Source organism: Sinocyclocheilus rhinocerous, unplaced genomic scaffold (genome assembly GCF_001515625.1).
Source record: "Sinocyclocheilus rhinocerous isolate Xijiao unplaced genomic scaffold, SAMN03320098_v1.1 scaffold650, whole genome shotgun sequence".
In the NCBI taxonomy this organism is placed as follows: domain Eukaryota; kingdom Metazoa; phylum Chordata; class Actinopteri; order Cypriniformes; family Cyprinidae; genus Sinocyclocheilus; species Sinocyclocheilus rhinocerous.
The window spans coordinates 68,834-90,249 of record NW_015638019.1 but is presented as its reverse complement, the minus strand read 5'-3'; the positions used below and the strand labels follow the sequence as shown (position 1 = coordinate 90,249).

Below are 21,416 nucleotides of genomic sequence, written 5' to 3'. Positions count from 1 at the left end.
CCTTCTTAGTTTGACAGTAACTCATTCTCTCTGTGTAAACCCCCACCTCAATCAGTCTAATTCTAGTGTGACCTCTTGGTAGGTGGGATGTTTTCACTCCAGGCTGAGAAAGAGCAGCTGAAGTCTGCTCCGAAAATGGAGTTTGGGAGGCATGGTTTACGGAATGGGGTCAGCGCTAAGAACAAGGGCTCTTGTGTGTTATAAAAACTCTAGTCATTTATCACTGCAGACAATCTCTGGACTGGAACCATAGCATATATATAGCTGTGCTGACATCCATTTCATTTTTTTTTTTCTTTCTTCTGCAAACACAATTTTTGCGCCAAAAAATATGAAATGTACACTCTTAAAAATAAAGTTTCTTTATAGCCATCTATGGATCCATGCAAATATAGTATATAATATCCCTGGAATCTTTCCATTGCACAAAAGGTTTATTACATTGGAAAAAAGTTCTTAGATGATTAAAACGTTCTTTACACTAGGAAAATAATGGTTCTTTTAAGAACTGTTCACTGAAAGGTTCTTTCGCAAACCCAAATGATTCTTTCATGGCGTCACTGTGAAAACCTTGATTTTGAAGAACGTAATGCCTGTTTACGCCATAACAATAAAGATATCATTTTAAAAATGGTTAGAAATGTAAAAAATGGTTTAAAAAACGAGCATCACTGTAACAATGACAGCACAGAGGAATACAACATTGTTGGAATTGCAGTGATTTTTTTCCAGCTGATGAACGATAAAAACATTGACAGCAATCAGAATCCGTCATGCTTTAAAGAGCTGGAGTATTTAAAGTGCCAGATGACAATTGCAGTCAATACTTATAATAAACAGAATGTTATCATGCATTGGTGTGGACGCTAATATAGTTATCTTTATAATTATTATTCTTTGTGTGAACGGGCCTTTGTCTCACCAACGCATGACAGCCTTAAGTAGTGCTTTACAATGAAGTTCAATGGGTGAAAATTTTAGTTGATTATTAGTTCATTTTAATATTGTGAACTAACAAAAACAATCTAGATCTTTTTGTTCACTGTTAGTTCATTACACCTAAAGCAGTAACTGATTTTAATGAATTGAACCTTATTGTACATTTATTGTTTAGTGTATAAACCAAAGACTAAATAAGTAAAAGGAATTAACATTGACTGGTAGAGCATGGTGCTAACAATGACCAGGTCAAGGATTTGAATACATAAAGGTATAAACATGAAACTCCAAACTTGAGTATAAAACAAAAAATCTATTTTCTTGTAAACAAGCATCATGCATGACACTGCAATGTGTGAGCTTGAGTGTGAAAGGGAGCTGTAACTTTGCAAGTAGCGCAATACATGGATTTAAGGTTGTTAACAAGCAGCAGATTTCCTCCGATTGTTGGAGGGTGTTGATACTGTCCAGGGAGAGTGAGGGGGAGTGGGAACTGAGAGGGTGGGGAGAGAGGCATGCTGGTGAGGATACCGGCTGGTTTGGACAGAGAGAGAGAGAGAGAGAGAGAGAGCGAGAGAGAAGGAGAGAGGGGTGGGGAGTTTCCAGGATTGTTTAAGGCTAGTTTTAAAAACTGCCATCCGGAGGAAAACTTTCAGTACCTCTGGAAAGCAAGATGACCCAAACTCTGCCTCTGTTGCTGTTGGCCGTGCTGAACTCTCTGAGCTGCCACAGTGAGGTGAGGGCCAGGGACCCTGACGTGGAGGAAGAAGAGACTGTGGGGACTAGAGGAAGGGCACAGCAAATTTCTGGCACCTTTGGGACAGCTCACCTACCCTTGCCACATGAACATCACGGCATCCCGAAGCCTTCAGAGGGCAAACCTCAAAACTCAGCACCCCCCTCAAGAGAGACTGTACATCCATCTGCACAGAGAGGGTGAGTCAAATTGACATATTTCAAACCATATGTATCTATAACTGTATATACAATTTTGTGTGACTCAGGTGAGAATATTTAATTTGACATGAGTGATAAAAAAGGTGTGAAGAATATATTTGTTGTATTTGTAAATTTGTTAATATATTTGTCTTGTTTGACCTTCACCTCTAATTTTCATAACCCTTGTTTTCTTCTTTTACACTACTAGTCAGACATCTGGAACACCAATTTTATTATTATTATTATTATTACTTGCCACATTGTAGAATAATACTAAAGTCAAAACTATGAAACAACTTGAACTCAAATTAAAATAGAAATGATAGTTAACAAAAGCGGTTATAAATCAAAATGTAATAAATCACAATTTAATATTTAAATTTTTTCCAAATCAAAGTAGCCGAGCGTCTACTTGAGATCACAAATGTAATAATTTTTTTTCTGCTTAATGAGGTGCATCCTGGGATGCTTTTCCACTTGTTAGCTGCTTTTCTTTCTCTGTCTGGCCCAACCTATTCATGAAAAATAAAATAATAAAAAATAACTAACTAACTAACTAATTAAATATATAAATAAATACATTTAAAACATGTTATTAAAATCATATAGTATAAAAAATAATAGTAATTTTTGTAATAAATTCTGAATTATAAAATGTATTTTTTAAGGTAATTCAAATTGTATTTGTAATTCATATATAGATTTCTTCTGTTTTGTCTACACAATTAATTTTTAAAGCATTTAAGATTAAACTTTTTCAAATGTTTAATCATGTGTGACTGGTTTTATATGTGCTCTGGAATTTTATTCATTTATTTATTTGGTTAAACAACCAACACTACAGTATACAACAGTACAACCCACTGAACAGACTGTACATGTATCCCACACAGTCTTGTTTTCATTAGTTTCAATATTAAATATGCCGTTAACATTGGCTAAAGTCCATTGTATTCTCCTTTTGTTCTGAAATGAAGTTGCCCGGGAGGCTTGATTACAGTAATCTTACAATGAAAATACAAGTTAGAGCTTCAGTGATCTAATCTGAAACAATTGGTGGGAAAGTATTATAGAGTGACTGAGTTCCAACTCAGTGTGAAATCCAATATATTCATGCAAATGTTTAGCTGTCCACTTCTCTCAAATGTGATAGCTGATATTTTAGTATTGGTAACACGCACATTAACTCTCTTTGGGAGCTCTATGCTGATTTCTTGAGGATGAGATTCAATGAGAGAGGAATTAGACCGGACTGAGCATGCTCAGTACAGCATAAAAGTGAGGCAGAGGAAAGGTACCCCTACAGCAGTTTTCAAGGGCATTTACCTTTTAGTCTGGACCAGAACAAAAGAATATGAGCAACAGCTGTGTCCAGAAAAGACATAGGAGGAGTGCTAATCAAAAGTGTTTAGGTGTTTAAAGGAAAATAAAAGAGATAAAAGAGGGGTAAAAATGAAAGAAAGGTAGACTGATGAAGAATGTTCAGATGTGGGTACATGGAGACAGATTAATGATAAAGCCATAAAGCGGCAGACAGGAGAGCATTCAGCCAAACTATGACCGAATCAGTGTCTGAATAGGGGCTGATGTTTTACTGGACAAAGGGACTATATGGTTCAAGGTGGCAACAAGAGGAAACAGGACAGCCCACCGCTATCTAATCTCTTTGTTTCTGCAGCGGATGCACAAAGGAAGGTCAGTAGAAAAAGCATGAGTAAGGGGTCGTTCATACAGGACGTGTTCTTGCATTTGAAAAGAGCTAGAAAAGAATAGAAACATGTTTTCAAAGTTCAAGTGTTTTTACAAGCCATCTCAAAACGCTGATCCTTTGACACGGAATGCTGAAACGTCACAGAGTTCAAAAATGCATCATATGTCCCATAGAAACACAATAAAAACTTGGAACATGGATGCATATGCAGAAACCCATGCCATGAGAACAGCCTCTAAGAAAAGCATCCAAGTCATTTGAGAGGAATAAACTGTGCATGAAAACACAGACATGCAGCAGAAAGAAAGAAAGGGAACGGACATGGAAAATCCCGTTTATGTATTTTTCAGTCAGCTCTTATGAGAACAGCCCACGGTTTATACATAATCAGCAATTATAGCGGTCATCACTGTTGGGAAATGAGGCCACTAAAATGCTATTACACAACTTTTGAGCAATTGAGAAGAGTTGCCACCAAACACACCTTTTAGTGTGTGACAACTTCTCTAACTGGGTCATTTTTCACAAAATATACTTTACTGTATGTTTACGAAATACCACACCACAGAAAAGCACAGACTTGCCAAAATAAGATTGAGGATGTGTAGACATCGTAATCAATGTGGGCTCATCAGATTCTCTCTGATACAACAGAAAGCTAAAAACAAACATAATGAACTTGCCAGTGGAACGGCATATAAAACCGTTTGCTCAGCGATTATATCTAGCCCTGAGCAAGTTGGAAAGGGTACAACAGGAAGAAACAGGGGTTCAAGAGCATATATCTTCATCAGACTGTGATCGCTTGTAATCTTTGCTCTCAACTTTCACTTTTCCCTCGTCTTTCTTCTTTTATTCTATGTTTTATCTTCCCAAACCTTCTGTCTCCTGCCAGAAACTGGTGTGCGTATGTAAATCACCGTATGGTCACCACAGCTGTACTCTGCGCTACGAAGACTCAGACTGTGAAATCTGTGAACCCCTGTTCTGATGGAGCTCCTGACTGTCAACTCATCATGTGAGTCACATAAACCTCAGATCATACGTTTCTACTATGCTTTGCTTTCTGGATGTTGATGATGGTGATCATTAGGTATAGGCAGTCCTCACCGCCTGTATACAAGCAGAAGCAGATAGCACTCTCTTCTATGCACTGGATGTGTTGCCCAGGATATGGAGGACACAACTGCTTGGAAAAAGGTAACATTGCATGCAAATACGTTCAATTTCAATGTCATTTTACACAGATGTACACATACAATATGTTAGGAATATGCGTGTTGGTCTTTGGCTACTTTCAAAGGAAAACATCAGTTGAGTAGTCCATGCAGTTTTGGTGACTCATCTGTTGCTTCCTCTTTATCTATCTTTTCCAGACAGACCTCCAGAGGATGAGACGCATGCTTTAAAGTCTGATAGTAATGACAATGGCAGCTCAGGCAAGTCTGTTGTTTTGGGCAAGGCTGGCTTTACCTTTAACCTTTCATACCTTTCCTTTTTCTGCAAGGTTGCTTTTTTTGAAAACAACCTCTCTGACAAACAGAGGAAATATCCAGCAGGCCTTTGGCTCAGTGAGTGTCCTTCAACAGGAAACGGAGAGTCAGCTGGCACTGGATAGCTGGAGAAACAGTGCCCTATGCCAGCACGCAAAAGCAACAATCATGTTTAAGAATAACAACAACTTAAAGTCATGTTTTCCACATATCCAAAATATCTGGCAGGTGAATTTTTTGATGGCAGGACATTTTCCTAGAAGCCATCCTTTGTGCTCTCATGCCTTTGTTTCCTGTGTAGAATAGGTCTGTGTGTCTTTTTAAAAGGTATCCTATAATCCATTCATCACTCTTGCAGTTTAAATCACATTAGTCAATGTAATATTTTACTTAAACTTTGATGTCGATGTGTTTGTTTACAACAGTCTCCTGTGCCAAATATTTTAAGCCTCATATCATAAAAAAACATTCTTAAGAAAAAAATAATATTTGGTTCATAATATATTGGGTCATTAAATATAACATTTGTGAAGCATTTTAAGCACTGTAATCTTCTAGATTAGATGTTGGAAAATCTTTAAGGTCTAAAATAACCCCTCAACTAGGCATATACGTGGGCCCAATATTTACCCTCAAACTCAAAATGTTCTGGTTAACTTCCTTCCCACATTCTCTCTCCAAACAAAATGTGTTTGTTCTTCTTTAGGAGGTAAAATGGGGACTGGCCAATTGGACGATGCAAAATGGGCTGACAAACCCATGCAGGAGGCTCCTAATCATGGTTATTCACCAAACCAGAGTACTGTTGGTAAGCTGCAAAATCAGCATGCAGGAAGAACATTTAGACTGACACATTACAGTAGGCATGTGAGATTTCACTATTCAAATGTGAATGGCTTGACTACTTAAACAATGACATCTTCTGGAGGATATCCTCTCTTTCTTATAAACAAACTCCACCATGATGTAATCACCCACAGACGGAAGGACACAGGGCAAAAAGTCATCAGTGAACCACATGCTCAAGATGAGTCATAGAATAGATGATTAAAAAGAGGTTTATAGCTTCTCCTGGAGTCTAGCCTCATTCAAAGAAAATGTTATCTATAACCACTGAGCTCATTCCGTTTAAATGCAAATACAGTCTATAAAGGAACATCCATCAAAAATGCATTAGCTGTAGAAAGTCAGATATTCAGTGACATAGTGAGATGTGTTTGTTTAGGAGGCCTGTAAGGAAAGGGTAATTCCTGATGAAAACACCATAAAAGCTCATGCAGGGCCCGTCAGGCACAGTCATATCCTCTAGAGACTAGGGTTCTGGCAGGGAGACTGTCTGCATGAGCTCAGCGATTTAAAGCTATTTCTGTAGCTGTGTGAGGAATCAATATGCTGATATATCCACTGTTTTCTACAGTGGACCAGTAGTGCGTGACAAAATAAAATCTCCACAACACAATGCATAGGACTAATTTCATTGCGTTGTGGCTTGTTTCCGTTGTGTTGTGCTAGTTTCGTTGTGTTGTGTGGCTTGTTTTTGTTGTATTGTGCTAATTTTGTTGTGTTAAGCGTCTTGTTTCCATTGTGTTGTGCTAATTTTGCTGTGTTGTGGCTTGTTTCTGTTGTGTTGCGACTTGTTTCCATTGCGTTGCAACTTCCTTCCATTGTGTTGTGCTAATTTTGCTGTGTTGTGGCTTGTTTCTGTTGTGTTGCGACTTGTTTCCATTGCGTTGCAACTTCCTTCCATTGTGTTGTGCTAATTTTGCTGTGTTGTGGCTTGTTTCCGTTGTGTTGTGCTAGTTGAACAGCCTCTAAGAAAAGCATCCAAGTCATTTGAGGGGAATAAACTGTGCATGAACAACACAGGCAGCAGAAAGAAAGAGAACTGACATGGAAAATCCTGTTTATATACTTTTCTGTCAGCTCTTATAATGTTCAAAATGAGAACAGCACTCTGTGCTCATTCAACACGGTTTATACATTATCAGCAATTATAGTGTTAATCACTGTTGGGAAATGAGGCCACTAAAATGCTATTACACAACTTTTGAGCAATTGAGAAGAGTTGCCACCAAACACACCTTTTAGTGTGTGACAACTTCTCTAACTGGGTCATTTTTCACAAAATATACTTTACTGTATGTTTACGAAATACCACACCACAGAAAAGCACAGACTTGCCAAAATAAGATTGAGGATGTGTAGACATCGTAATCAATGTGGGCTCATCAGATTCTCTCTGATACAACAGAAAGCTAAAAACAAACATAATGAACTTGCCAGTGGAACGGCATATAAAACCGTTTGCTCAGCGATTATATCTAGCCCTGAGCAAGTTGGAAAGGGTACAACAGGAAGAAACAGGGGTTCAAGAGCATATATCTTCATCAGACTGTGATCGCTTGTAATCTTTGCTCTCAACTTTCACTTTTCCCTCGTCTTTCTTCTTTTATTCTATGTTTTATCTTCCCAAACCTTCTGTCTCCTGCCAGAAACTGGTGTGCGTATGTAAATCACCGTATGGTCACCACAGCTGTACTCTGCGCTACGAAGACTCAGACTGTGAAATCTGTGAACCCCTGTTCTGATGGAGCTCCTGACTGTCAACTCATCATGTGAGTCACATAAACCTCAGATCATACGTTTCTACTATGCTTTGCTTTCTGGATGTTGATGATGGTGATCATTAGGTATAGGCAGTCCTCACCGCCTGTATACAAGCAGAAGCAGATAGCACTCTCTTCTATGCACTGGATGTGTTGCCCAGGATATGGAGGACACAACTGCTTGGAAAAAGGTAACATTGCATGCAAATACGTTCAATTTCAATGTCATTTTACACAGATGTACACATACAATATGTTAGGAATATGCGTGTTGGTCTTTGGCTACTTTCAAAGGAAAACATCAGTTGAGTAGTCCATGCAGTTTTGGTGACTCATCTGTTGCTTCCTCTTTATCTATCTTTTCCAGACAGACCTCCAGAGGATGAGACGCATGCTTTAAAGTCTGATAGTAATGACAATGGCAGCTCAGGCAAGTCTGTTGTTTTGGGCAAGGCTGGCTTTACCTTTAACCTTTCATACCTTTCCTTTTTCTGCAAGGTTGCTTTTTTTGAAAACAACCTCTCTGACAAACAGAGGAAATATCCAGCAGGCCTTTGGCTCAGTGAGTGTCCTTCAACAGGAAACGGAGAGTCAGCTGGCACTGGATAGCTGGAGAAACAGTGCCCTATGCCAGCACGCAAAAGCAACAATCATGTTTAAGAATAACAACAACTTAAAGTCATGTTTTCCACATATCCAAAATATCTGGCAGGTGAATTTTTTGATGGCAGGACATTTTCCTAGAAGCCATCCTTTGTGCTCTCATGCCTTTGTTTCCTGTGTAGAATAGGTCTGTGTGTCTTTTTAAAAGGTATCCTATAATCCATTCATCACTCTTGCAGTTTAAATCACATTAGTCAATGTAATATTTTACTTAAACTTTGATGTCGATGTGTTTGTTTACAACAGTCTCCTGTGCCAAATATTTTAAGCCTCATATCATAAAAAAACATTCTTAGTAAAAAATAATATTTGGTTTCATAATATATTGGGTCATTAAATATAACATTTGTGAAGCATTTTAAGCACTGTAATCTTCTAGATTAGATGTTGGAAAATCTTTAAGGTCTAAAATAACCCCTCAACTAGGCATATACGTGGGCCCAATATTTACCCTCAAACTCAAAATGTTCTGGTTAACTTCCTTCCCACATTCTCTCTCCAAACAAAATGTGTTTGTTCTTCTTTAGGAGGTAAAATGGGGACTGGCCAATTGGACGATGCAAAATGGGCTGACAAACCCATGCAGGAGGCTCCTAATCATGGTTATTCACCAAACCAGAGTACTGTTGGTAAGCTGCAAAATCAGCATGCAGGAAGAACATTTAGACTGACACATTACAGTAGGCATGTGAGATTTCACTATTCAAATGTGAATGGCTTGACTACTTAAACAATGACATCTTCTGGAGGATATCCTCTCTTTCTTATAAACAAACTCCACCATGATGTAATCACCCACAGACGGAAGGACACAGGGCAAAAAGTCATCAGTGAACCACATGCTCAAGATGAGTCATAGAATAGATGATTAAAAAGAGGTTTATAGCTTCTCCTGGAGTCTAGCCTCATTCAAAGAAAATGTTATCTATAACCACTGAGCTCATTCCGTTTAAATGCAAATACAGTCTATAAAGGAACATCCATCAAAAATGCATTAGCTGTAGAAAGTCAGATATTCAGTGACATAGTGAGATGTGTTTGTTTAGGAGGCCTGTAAGGAAAGGGTAATTCCTGATGAAAACACCATAAAAGCTCATGCAGGGCCCGTCAGGCACAGTCATATCCTCTAGAGACTAGGGTTCTGGCAGGGAGACTGTCTGCATGAGCTCAGCGATTTAAAGCTATTTCTGTAGCTGTGTGAGGAATCAATATGCTGATATATCCACTGTTTTCTACGGTGGACCAGTAGTGCGTGACAAAATAAAATCTCCACAACACAATGCATAGGACTAATTTCATTGCGTTGTGGCTTGTTTCCGTTGTGTTGTGCTAGTTTCGTTGTGTTGTGTGGCTTGTTTTTGTTGTATTGTGCTAATTTTGTTGTGTTAAGCGTCTTGTTTCCATTGTGTTGTGCTAATTTTGCTGTGTTGTGGCTTGTTTCCGTTGTGTTGTGCTAGTTTCGTTGTGTTGTGGCTTGTTTTTGTTGCATTGTGCTAATTTTGCTGTGTTAAGCGTTTTGATTCCATTGTGTTGTGCTAATTTCGCTGTGTTGTGGCTTGTTTTCGTTGCATTGTGCTAATTTTGTTGTGTTTTGGCTTGTTTCCATTGTATTGTGGCTTGTTTTTGTTGTGTTGAAACTTGTTTCCATTGCGTTGCGGCTTGCTTGCCTTGTGTTGTGCTAATTTCGTTGTGTTGTGCTAATTTTGCTGTGTTGTGGCTTGTTTCCGTTGTGTTGCGACTTGCTTCCGTTGTGTTGCGGCTTGTTTCCGATGTGTTGTGCTAATTTTGTTATGTTGCGGCTTGTTTCTGTTGTGTTGTAGAGATTTCGTTGTGTTGTAGAGATTTCGTTGTGTTGTGGAGATTTCGTTGCGTTGTGCACTACTGGTCCACCGTAGTTTTCACTAATTAACATCTGAAAAGTATAAAAATTGTAAGTCTTTACATTAAAGTGGCTTGTTATCAATATTCCAGGTGCCAGAGAAGGGATCCCTACCTCTCAGCCTTTGCCATTCCTTGATTCATCCATTCTGCTGTCGATGCATCAGTTAATGTCAACTATGATGAGTCAGCTTCAACCAGTGCTGGAAAGCTTCAATCAAACTCTGACACATCTGTCCAGTGAGGTGGAAGCATTGTCTCAGGACTTGCAGCAGTTGCGGATGGAACAGGAAGAACACAGGCCCATGACCAGAGGCGAAGATCATAGCGGACCTATCGAGCAAAGACTAGAGTACAGCCATCTCCAGATCAGTCAAATGAAAACCCAATTGGACGCACAGAAAGACCAGTTTGAGAGGGCCTTTCAGGTCCAGCAAGAACTGCTGAAACACAACCTAACAAAACTGAAGGAAGAAATGGATGATCAGATCAGTCAAAGTCAGGATGCACAGGTCATTAATTCACTAGGACTACTTGAAATGATTACTCAAAAAAACTAACACATAAAAAAGTGCATAAATTAATATATAATATATTTTGTGTTATACCAACAGGTGAATCTCCAGTCTCTAACTGAATTGGTTGAGGAGGTGAGACTTGGCCAGAAGAAGCTGGAAGGGGCACTGCAGAGAGAACGTGCCGAGTTTGTCAATCCGAGCGGAGGCCAGCCAACACAGGAGTCAGGAGTGTGGGAGGCCATCACTCGACTAGATGAGAAGGCACAAAGTAACTCTGCGAAGCTCAGCAGCTTGTCTGAGACTTCTAAGGACTCTAATGGAGCGGTCCGGGCTTTGCAAAGAGACCTACTGGACCTGGAACAGAGCCTAGAGGAGGTCAAACAACGAACTGAGGTCCACTTTGCAGAGACTGGTCTGGAGGTGGAGGCTACTCGTGTCAGGGTGCTCAACAGCGTTGGTGAGCTTACAGCTAACCTAAGTGCACACGAAGGTCAGTTGAGAGAAATTGAGCTTGACCTGGACAACATCTATCAACAACTACAAAAAAATTATTCAGCAGTTGAAGAGCAGGCCTGTAGCTGCAAGTCGATTGGCAGTTCACTAGCTAGGTTGGAGCTGGAGGTGGCTAATGTGACACAGTTAGCCAAACAGAACCAACTTGCACTTGAGGAGACAGATCTAGAAAGGAATCAGGTCACCGAAATGGAGGATCTTCATCAGGGCCTGCTGAACATAAAGGAATCATTGGCCTTTGAGCAGGGCAGAAGCAGGAGTCTTCAAGACAGCATGTCCCAGCTACAGGCTTCACTCCTTGACAGCCAGCAGGAGATCCGAGGCCTGAGGCAGCGGGACAAAGACAAGTCGAATGAAATTCAAGGCCTATCAGCCACCTTCTCTTCCCTCCTGAACGATGCCATACGCCACTCTGAAGTCCTGGAAGTGCTACTCGGAGAGGAGGTCCTGGAATTCACACGCTGGTCACACAACCAAAAGAAAGACCTCAGTATCCCAGATCTTTTACAGAAAATGGATGTGATGCAGCAAAAGATTGAGACACATGATAGGATTCTGGCCTCCCTTTGGAGAAAGCATCCTGATGGAGATGAAATGAATAGCGATGACCCAGTGGCATACTTAGAGGGGACTGGTACAAATAACCAGGTGAGGGGCCCTGAAAGTTACCAGTCCTCTTTACCAGACACTTCGACTGGAGAGGAGGATGTGGATTATTCAGTCAGTGACTTCTGGAGTCTGGGAAAAGAGGTGGAGCAATTAGCAGGTAGAATAGCCATGCTGGAAGAACGCTGTGGAAACTGCACTGCGCCACCTGGTGGTTCTGTTGTAGAACTGCAGGCAGATATAGCATCCCTACGTCAGAACCTGGTGGATCATTTGAGAATGTTTCGAAAACTGTTCAGTAATACGGAAGAACTGATCAGCTCGACCAGAAACCTGAATCTAGATGAAGTTTGGAGACTGGTGAGAAAAAAAGAAGGAAAGAGAAGAAGGGGGAGTCTAAAGCAAGAAGACCAGATCAAAAAAGAAGAAAAGTCTTCCAGTGAGCGAAGCAAAAGATACAGTGAAAGAGGTAAGAGATCTTACTACATTTATTTCATTTGCCATTAATTTTGAACATGAATGAAGTTTTTTGATACTGAGAGACCTGCATAGTGTACATACAACACTGCCCCTCAGTGGACAACACTAAAACTACATCATGACAAAGCATTTTTCCTCTAACTGAAAATGATCATTTTTTTACCTAAAAATCATCAAAATAATTTTATCTCTTCAGAACATGCTTGGTTACCACATTCCCCCGTGGTGTTCATCACAACCCTGGACTACAAAAGAGGACCAAATGGGGAGCTCACATCGAAAAACGTAGCTGTGAACTATGGTGGTACTTTTAATCCTACATCAGGGGTGTACCAGGCCCCTGAGACTGGATTCTATCTCTTTTTAGTGACCTTAGACTTTGAGAGAGGTCTTTCATTGGCTGTATTAAAGCGCAGCGGAGTTCCAGTGGCCTCTCTCAGACAGGAACAAGGGGAGAAAATGGGACCAGTGAGCCGAGCCTCCCTGCTGGAACTTCAGCAAGGGGAGACAGTTACATTAGAATTGATGCATGGATCATTACGAAAAGCGCAGCCTGGGGACAACACACTGTCTGGACTATTGCTCTTCATTACAGAGCACAAGGACATGGTGTGAAGAGAACTGGGTGAGTGACAGAAGCATGGGAGGATACGTCTGAGTCTGACGCACTGTGCGTCACTGCCAGACATGCTGTATTTTGTATGCATGAAGCCTCTTCTTGAAGGTGCAAAAAGTACTTGTTGAAATATTATGTTTTGTAACTGATTCTGGAATAATACTGAGAAACATGGTAAGTTAAAGAAATAAGGGGGAGACAGTTATATAACAGAATTATTTAGATACCACCAGCCCTTCTGTTGATCTTTAAAATGTGGAGGATCTAATAATAAGGCAAGGAATACACAAAAAGTACTTGTTGAAATATTATGTTTTGTAACTGATTCTGGAATAATACTGAGAAACATGGTAAGTTAAAGAAATAAGGGGGAGACAGTCCAGCAATTCCTTCATTCAGTTTGATCACATTCAACGCAAATGTCAATCAAGAAGAAAAAAACCCCATAATGATTGTGTACTAAAATAAGGTAATTTACTTAAAAATTGATACATTGGACTAATTCTGTGTACAGAACAGCTTTTCTTGGAAAACATAAGGCACCTCTCTTAAAACCAGATGTTGTGCACAATTAAAACAAAGTTCATATTATTCAGGCCATTTTACGTTTCCTTACATATTAAACAATTAAGACAAAAACATTGTGTAGTCATTTCTCTAGACATATGAGCTTAAATTAGTTCAAATATGATTTTACAAAGTAACTGGCATGGTTGCAATGGACAGAATAGGCTTGAGGACAACTGCAGCCCAAACATTTAGAAAAGACACACAAGCAATGGGATATCTGAATCTTCAATGCAAAGTAAAGGGTTTTGTACCTGTATGATTTATATTTCTCAGATTGCTATAACAACTTATTTAAATAATATAACATTCCTGAAGGCAGGAATGACCAATTTTATTGATTTTTTTCAGACAAAGGACCCTGGTTTTGAAATTAAACCTGTATTTTCCACAAGTGCTAATAATGCATTGTTGTGTGATTTAAGTTTGAGATTACGCTCTTTCAAAAAAAAAAAAAAAAAAAGCATTCACAATCTTATTTCTGAAAAAAAAAAGTTATGAAAAAAAAGTATTTTCATGTATATGAAAGTTGAACTAAAGTCGCCTGTCCTGACTTTTCAGTAAATTACATACAAAGGGTCTAGTTTTACACATTATAGAAATGACAAATAATGATAATTCACACCCACACTTTCATAGGAAGTCATTAAATGTAGAATTTCATCTTGAAGTCATAAATTTAGTATTTGAAAGGTTGAGCTGCACTGTAAAAGCATTGAGAATGTCAGTTGCAAGAACAGTGTTAATAGTCCTGCAAGTAAAAATATCTTACCACAGTAATTTATACTATATGACATGACATGAATAAATAGCACATGCATTTGCATTATTCTATCACATTAGACATTTATGAGTCATATGATTCCCAAGCGTCACAACATTAGATTCAAGGCAAAACTGTTTAAATGAGGCATTGAAAACAGCAATCCAACCTGACACTGATGAATCAGATGTGATATAGTGAGGTTGACTCGAAGGCTATTGGATAAAATACAACAACATTTATGAGGCATTCGGGAGCAGTGGGCATACATCTGCACCGACACACCTGCAATAAGCCAGATCAGATCTGCCATTCTGAGAGATTGAAAGTCACCATATTTTCTAGATGAATAGATCTTGTATGGCGGCGGTGTTGGTAATATTTGATCGGTGGTACTTCAATTCTTCAGGCCAGAGCTGGAGTAATGATCACATTACTCCTGTCATTATACCTGAACTTTCTATTCCTAATAGTGAATACATTCCCAGTCTTCAGAAAATGGGAAGGTTTCAACTAGAAAACCTTATTGCTAACACTCTTTTTTGGACAGATTCTCAGAAAGGAAAGCAGTTGAAGGAAATTTTTTTCCAAAAGGTTATTAATTAAAATATCAATATGTAGTAACGGGACATTTTTTTGTTTTATACATATAATATAGGTCATTTGAATTAAATAGGGTCTGTTCACTTTTGATGTTTCAGTGGCCACAGCTGCACATGATCCAAATGCAAAGTTGCCATTTTGGGACGCTAACCACACTGGAGCATATCCCAAGCATATTATATCACCCCAAATATGTCCACCTCTCAACTCAGTCAATAACAGAGGGGTCAGTCGTCAAGCCTTCTCCCAAACGGCTCCATCACTGCTGGCACCATGCCACTCCTCCATACAGACGTATCGTATTACACAGCTTTCACAGAAAGCACCATATGCTCTTCGAATCTCTCCCAATATATAAAAGAGCATCTGAAGAAGGAAAAATGGTGGCAATGGGGAGGATGAGAGTACCGATGCCTGCAGAGCAGTTGTCCTTAGCTCCTCGTGGATGCACTATGGCACATACAGTCCAGCAGAGGGTGCTACATGACACTAAGAGCATTACTGCAACAGGGCAATGAAACACAGCCAGACAAGGAGGCAAATGTTCTGCTCAGCAGCACTCCCACAGGTCTGTTTAGGAACTGAGGCAATAATTCATAAAAGTGAGCATAAATATCTCCATGATTTCTCTCAGACTGGCATTGGAGGGAAAACTGATCATATTTTGATATCCTGTGATTCAACCATTTTGGCGAGTGTTTTTTTGACTCGAAGAGCTGTGAGGCGAGAGGCTGGGTTGTGTGCCCAGCACTCAGACATGAGCTTTAGCATGGCCCGTAAGCACTGTGTGGAGACAAAAAACAAAAAAACTATTGTTTTAGGGTTGCATTTTACACAACTATAAAATAGTCAGTTACAAAGCAGTGATGTTTTAAAAAACCCATGAAATCAAAAGTTTTGTGGCATTTTAGGAATGAGATCAACTTTATGGCAAATGTATTCATACATGTTGACAAAATTAAGTTTTTATAAACAGATAAGATTGACTTTTTACTTGAAGATTTGTAGATTGTTAAAAAATTCTCTCTCATATAAACGCTGTTCGTTTCAACTTACTATTCAAAGAATTCTGAATTAAGAAATGTTTCATGAGCACCACATTAGCATATTTGAATGATTTCTGAAGGATCATGCAACACTGCTTGTTTCTGTCTTTTGAGTTTTTCAAAAAATTTTAACTGAGCGCTGTTGAACTAAACTGCAATGCTAGATCTTACCTCGTCACTGTTCCAGCGATTAGACACCACTGGTCGCATGCCTTTAACACACACCACTTCCCTCATGGCAAATGTATTCATACATGTTGACAAAATTAAGTTTTTATAAACAGATAAGATTGACTTTTTACTTGAAGATTTGTAGATTGTTAAAAAATTCTCTCTCATATAAACGCTGTTCGTTTCAACTTACTATTCAAAGAATTCTGAATTAAGAAATGTTTCATGAGCACCACATTAGCATATTTGAATGATTTCTGAAGGATCATGCAACACTGTTTGTTTCTGTCTTTTGAGTTTTCAAAAAATTTTAACAGCGCTGTTGAACTAAACTGCAATGCTAGATCTTACCTCGTCACTGTTCCAGCGATTAGACACCACTGGTCGCATGCCTTTAACACACACCACTTCCCTCATGTCCTCGTAGGACGGTTCTGAAGGTACCATGTCCCAGTATGGCAACTGATACTCCTCAGCAATACCTGCACATAAAAGAAAATGCCATTATTAAAACAAACCCATCACATAAACATGCTTTGAAATGTGTACACATTTTAATCTCACATACACTGACATAACCCACATAAACTAACCTCCTGTCACGCATCGGCGGGCCATCTCCCAAACAATGAGCCCATAGCTGTAAATATCAGCCATTATGTACGCTTGGAATTGGTTCTTATTTAGGGTCTCATCCAGGACCTCTGGTGCCATGTACCGCCGTGTGCCCATCCTTGTGCTCAGAGGGACATCCACCTCATTGGTATCACTAAAATAAAAGCAAATGCACATGATTGCATACTAGCTGTAAATAAAGTATGCTTCAATTATGTTTTTTTACGTTGCTGGTGTGTTTGCATGCATGTCTGAGTGTGTGTTGCAAGAGTGTCTTCACCTGTTGTATTTCACAGCCAGGCCCAGATCAGCGATGCAACAGGTGCCATTCTTCTTTATGAGGATGTTTTTGCTCTTCAGGTCTCTGTGAGCGATGGCAGGCTTGCCCTGCGTACCGTAGATCTCTGTGTGGAGGTGGCACAGGCCGCAGGCTGCAGAATAGGCCAGCCTCAACAGAGCCTGTGTGTCCAGGGTGGTGTATTTCAGATAGTCATAGAGAGAACCATTCTCGTGGTAGTCTGTGATGAGGAAAAGCTGAGTGAACGCTCCCGTGCCCTTAATATCTGCAGCTATAAAGCCTGGAGCAAGATAGGAAAAATAAGTGTTAATGTAAATAAAATATGAAATTTGTAAATGTTTTATATCAGGGTACAAAACTACAAAAAAAACTACCATGAACCAGCTAAATGTTTCATTGTCCCTTAATATGATAATATTTTGAATAGAAACATGTGTTTGACTCTGTACATCGATAATGATTATTTTAAATGCATATATACAATATAATGTGTGTCCCTACTCAGTGTCTTTGGCCTTTTTTTTGTGATGGAACCTACCGAGTATATTTTCGTGCCTCATGAGCACCGTTTGGTAAATCTCGGTCTCTCTGAACCAACTAGCCTCTTCACGGGTAAAGAACACTTTCACCGCAACCTTTTCTCCTCTCCAGCGACCAAGCCACACTTCTCCATACCGCCCCTTCCCGATTTGACGTACCATCTGAATTTGTTTGGCAATGGTGCGCTGGACCTGTGAATCGACATTGGACAATTAGAAAACTGGACAACCATGTATCAGAAATCAAAATATTTCACCGTTCCGAGCCAACAAAAGTTGCAAAACCATTTGTCAAGGGTTCCCACGCCTTCTGACCAATGAATTTATGATGTTTTCAGTTTCATGACATTTTCAGCAATTTGTGATTACTGGATAATAGGGGTGTAACAGTACACAAACATGACGGTTCTGTACGTACCTCAGTTTTAACATCACGGTTCGGTATGGTTTCGGTACAGCAGGAGGAAAAATTAAATTTTTAATTTAACAATGGTTTACTGAACAAATTGCTCTTTCTTTAAATAAATTCAATTATAATTAATTTTCTTAGAGATAAAAATCTACATCAGCTTCTGCTCTAAACTATAGGGAGCTCTTTTATATTGCTATAAGTTTACAATTAACAACAGAGCCCAAACTTAAATTCAATTACTATTTATTTTTAACTATAATATTCAACACTCAAATTTAAAAATTGTATGCAAACATGTAAATTGTTTTTAACACTAACTGAGCAATTATGTGAGGGGTGAGATGTTCATTCATGAATATTTTGCATTAAAAATAGTAATAAAGTATAAAAATAGTAATAAAATAGTAATAGTAATAAAATAGTGATAAAAATTATCGAGCTCCGCCGTTAGTATATACGGTGATATGTCACCCCTTAAAAAAAGCGTTGAAACGGCATTTATTGTCTGAATTTCCTGAAAAAATGGAATGATTTGTTCGGTACATATGCGTACCGAACTGAAAGACCTGAACTGAAAATTTTCGGTACAAATACGTGTACCGTTACACCCCTACTGGATAATGATTTTCAAAACAAAACAAAACACAAAACTAATTTTCTGGTCAATAAAATATTTTAGATCTGTGCACAACTACAAACATTTATAATTACTAAAGAAATTTCCATTACCTTTCCCTGACTTTTTTTTTTTATAACTGAAAACCACAATTCTCTGATATTTACTGGTTTTCAATGACCTTTAAAACCATGTTCTTATAATGAAAAACATGTTCAGAAATGGTGCCTCACCAGCAGGGGGAGCCCTGAACCGGAGCCAGTGCTGGACTGACTAATGAGATCTTTGAGAGACTCTCCTGCAGGGATGAAGGCCTCGTCCTGCTCCAGATCTCTCTGGTACCGTCTCCGTCCTGTCTGCAGCTTATACCTGATCAAACAGCCACACAAAGCATATAATCACCTTCAATATGATGTTACATCACAGAAGCCTTCCACAAAGGGATCAGTTACTTATTACTAAGAGACACAGTATATATCCATGCATTAAGGTCAAGCATAAAAGGTGCTAAATTTACTTGACTATCTTAAACAGGTGTGCCTCTGCCAGTGTTATCAGTGTGCTGGTCAATAATTAACAGACTGAGGTGCATCTTTCATTCATTTCAGCTGGATAAACATGTCATTATGAAATAAAAGTCTCACCTGTAGTAACACACCACAGTTATGGCCACCAAAGTGAAGCAACACACCATCACGGAGATCAGAAAGGCCAGCAAGTGGGCGTTCCATAACTGAGGCTCTGGATTACAATGAGATCACAGAGTTTTAAAAACTGATAATAATAGGAAATGTTTCTTGAGCACCAAATCAGCATATTAGACACTGAAGACTAAAGACTGAAGTAATGGCTGCTAAAAATTCAGTTTAGCCAATACAGGAATAAACTACATTTTAAAATATTACAAAAAAACTAAACTAAACTAAACAAAAATCATTATTTTAAATTGTGTAATGTATTACTGATTAAATAAAAGCAAAAGAGACTTCTTTCAAAAATCTTACAGACTCCAAACTTTTGAACACAAGTGTATATATAGACACAAATACATATACAGTATTTATTATATTTAGGTTGTTCTTAAGTGAAGTGCTACTAACTTCCTGGAATAGGAGGTGGAAGTGTGGGCTGAAGGTCTCTATTACAGAAATCAGTGGAACAGCACTCAATGGTCCGTCTGGTCTGAGCATTAGGAGAGTCCTGCACAACAATAAGCACATTCAGTCAATGATAATGTCTCAGCACTTAAGCATTTATTCTTCACCCTCCTGTTCATGTATTACCTTGCACTGGAAGTGGGAGCCCTCATACTTCATGCAGCCAGAGGTGAGGATAGCCTCGCCATGCTCATCCTCCTCTATGATAGCAAAACACTGGCCGTTCGTGCTGCGTAAACACAAAAAGACCATTTAATCACAGTGTGCACATTTGGGTGAGGAAAGTGGAAAGTGGCTGTTGTGAACAGAAGGAAAAGCACACGGTGTACTCACTCGCAGGTGTTGTTTGTGGCATCTTCGGGGCAGTGGCCTGAACAGTAGCAGCTAAGGAAGCGGGCAGCATCCTCTGGGGCCACGGTGAACCCGTCCCCTGACAGTGGTCTCTTTGGATCTGATCCGGGCTTGACCCCAGTGCCGTGAAGCATGTAGTCTGGGTTCTGCCCACCTAGAAGAATTGAAATACGGGAAACTAGATTTTAGACTGCCTAAAAATTTAACAGTCTCTGACAGAATCATCATTGTGCAAACATTGAGTCATATCAACCATTTTATTGAAGCAGTGAAACTGAAAATCAAAACCAAGCCAAACATGAATATATGCGTACGCATAAATTGCAGTCTTAGGACTTGGAATATAATGTATGAACCTTATGCACTATTTTTTATTATACTTTTATAATGTTGTTACATCATTTTTGAAGCTTGAAAGCTCTAGTCTTGATTCACAGAAATGAGAAAGAAAGATAGAAAGAAAGAAAAAGAAAGAAAGAAAAAAATATACACATAATATATACCTATACAGAGATTTTGTACTTTATAAGCTATACATATCGATATATATATATATTAGGGCTGGGCGGTATATCGAGTTTGTACGATATATCAATATTTTCTTTATAAGCGATTTGATGTGAGGCAATACCGTTTATATTGATATACAGTAGTTTGATACGAGCACATCTGAAAATATAGCGGAGGACACAGACTGAGCTGCTGCGGAGAAAGTGCATAATCCAAACTGTTCTAAACATGTGACAAGCTTCATATTAAGTCCTTTAAAAGCTGGTAAGACATAGTTTATAGTTTCGTTTCGCATATTAGTTTAAGCGGCTTGCCCCGTCAGATGATCTGACAGAAAGGCTGCATGTGCCGCTGACAGAGACGCTAGGCTACTTGTGCTGTTTAATGTGTTTGAGATATTTGAGATTTAATGTGCTGTCTTCCTGAATGCACAACTTACATTTCACAGGTATATTCTCCATCTGTACATGTTAGAAAGCCATGGAAATATGTCAATTTTTCTGTCAGAAGTGCATGAGCCTTCTGTTTTGGGATTCTCCGCTAAACTTCACAGACTTCAGTGAGCATGCGCGCCAAACAGACACAGCTCAATTAAATAGGAGCGCAATACTTCTGACTAAAATATACATTTCGCTGAAATATTTGTAGTTGGACAATAAATGTGACATGTAAAATTTTAAACCTACAAGTAAGTCTATTTTTATGATAGCACTGACTGTAGTGACTGAATAATGGGGTAATCAAAATAGCCTAACACAACTCTGTGCTTTTGTTCTAATTTATTTTCATTTTTAGTTTAGTGAATT

The 21,416-nt window shown here is 38.9% G+C and overlaps 2 protein-coding genes across 7 annotated transcripts in view; one reads left to right on the top strand and one right to left on the bottom strand.

Annotated features, from left to right (window-relative positions):
• The first annotated feature begins 1,538 nt into the window (after window positions 1–1,538).
• Window positions 1,539–13,271, top strand: LOC107749343 (multimerin-2-like). 2 transcript variants are annotated; one of them, XM_016564451.1, is made up of 8 exons: window positions 1,539–1,875; window positions 4,485–4,607; window positions 4,683–4,789; window positions 4,966–5,046; window positions 5,789–5,890; window positions 10,323–10,741; window positions 10,844–12,335; window positions 12,543–13,271. In XM_016564451.1, exons 1-8 carry the CDS (start codon window positions 1,613–1,615, stop codon window positions 12,959–12,961), a joined length of 3,006 nt encoding a protein of 1,001 aa, XP_016419937.1. In that variant the 5' UTR covers window positions 1,539–1,612; the 3' UTR covers window positions 12,962–13,271. The 2 variants fall into 2 exon arrangements, with proteins under 2 accessions (XP_016419937.1, XP_016419936.1); XM_016564450.1 differs by lacking the exons at window positions 1,539–1,875; window positions 4,485–4,607; window positions 4,683–4,789; window positions 4,966–5,046; window positions 5,789–5,890 and adding an exon at window positions 8,524–8,980.
• Window positions 13,272–14,029: 758 nt separating this feature from the next.
• LOC107749344 (bone morphogenetic protein receptor type-1A-like) overlaps window positions 14,030–21,416 on the bottom strand; it is a 45,744-nt gene continuing 38,357 nt past the window's right edge. For 3 of the 5 annotated variants that reach the window (XM_016564453.1, XM_016564452.1, XM_016564454.1), the window contains 10 exons: window positions 20,083–20,254; window positions 19,876–19,978; window positions 19,693–19,792; window positions 19,237–19,333; window positions 18,826–18,961; window positions 17,564–17,756; window positions 17,008–17,305; window positions 16,706–16,881; window positions 16,464–16,594; window positions 14,030–15,678 (listed from right to left, as the gene is read on the bottom strand). In XM_016564453.1, coding sequence (XP_016419939.1) covers window positions 15,553–15,678; window positions 16,464–16,594; window positions 16,706–16,881; window positions 17,008–17,305; window positions 17,564–17,756; window positions 18,826–18,961; window positions 19,237–19,333; window positions 19,693–19,792; window positions 19,876–19,978; window positions 20,083–20,254 — 1,532 coding nt within the window. In that variant the 3' untranslated portion in view covers window positions 14,030–15,552. Of the gene's footprint in view, window positions 15,679–16,070; window positions 16,167–16,463; window positions 16,595–16,705; window positions 16,882–17,007; window positions 17,306–17,563; window positions 17,757–18,825; window positions 18,962–19,236; window positions 19,334–19,692; window positions 19,793–19,875; window positions 19,979–20,082; window positions 20,255–21,416 lie in introns of those variants that run through there. The other 2 variants (XM_016564455.1, XM_016564456.1) reach the window with 2 other exon arrangements.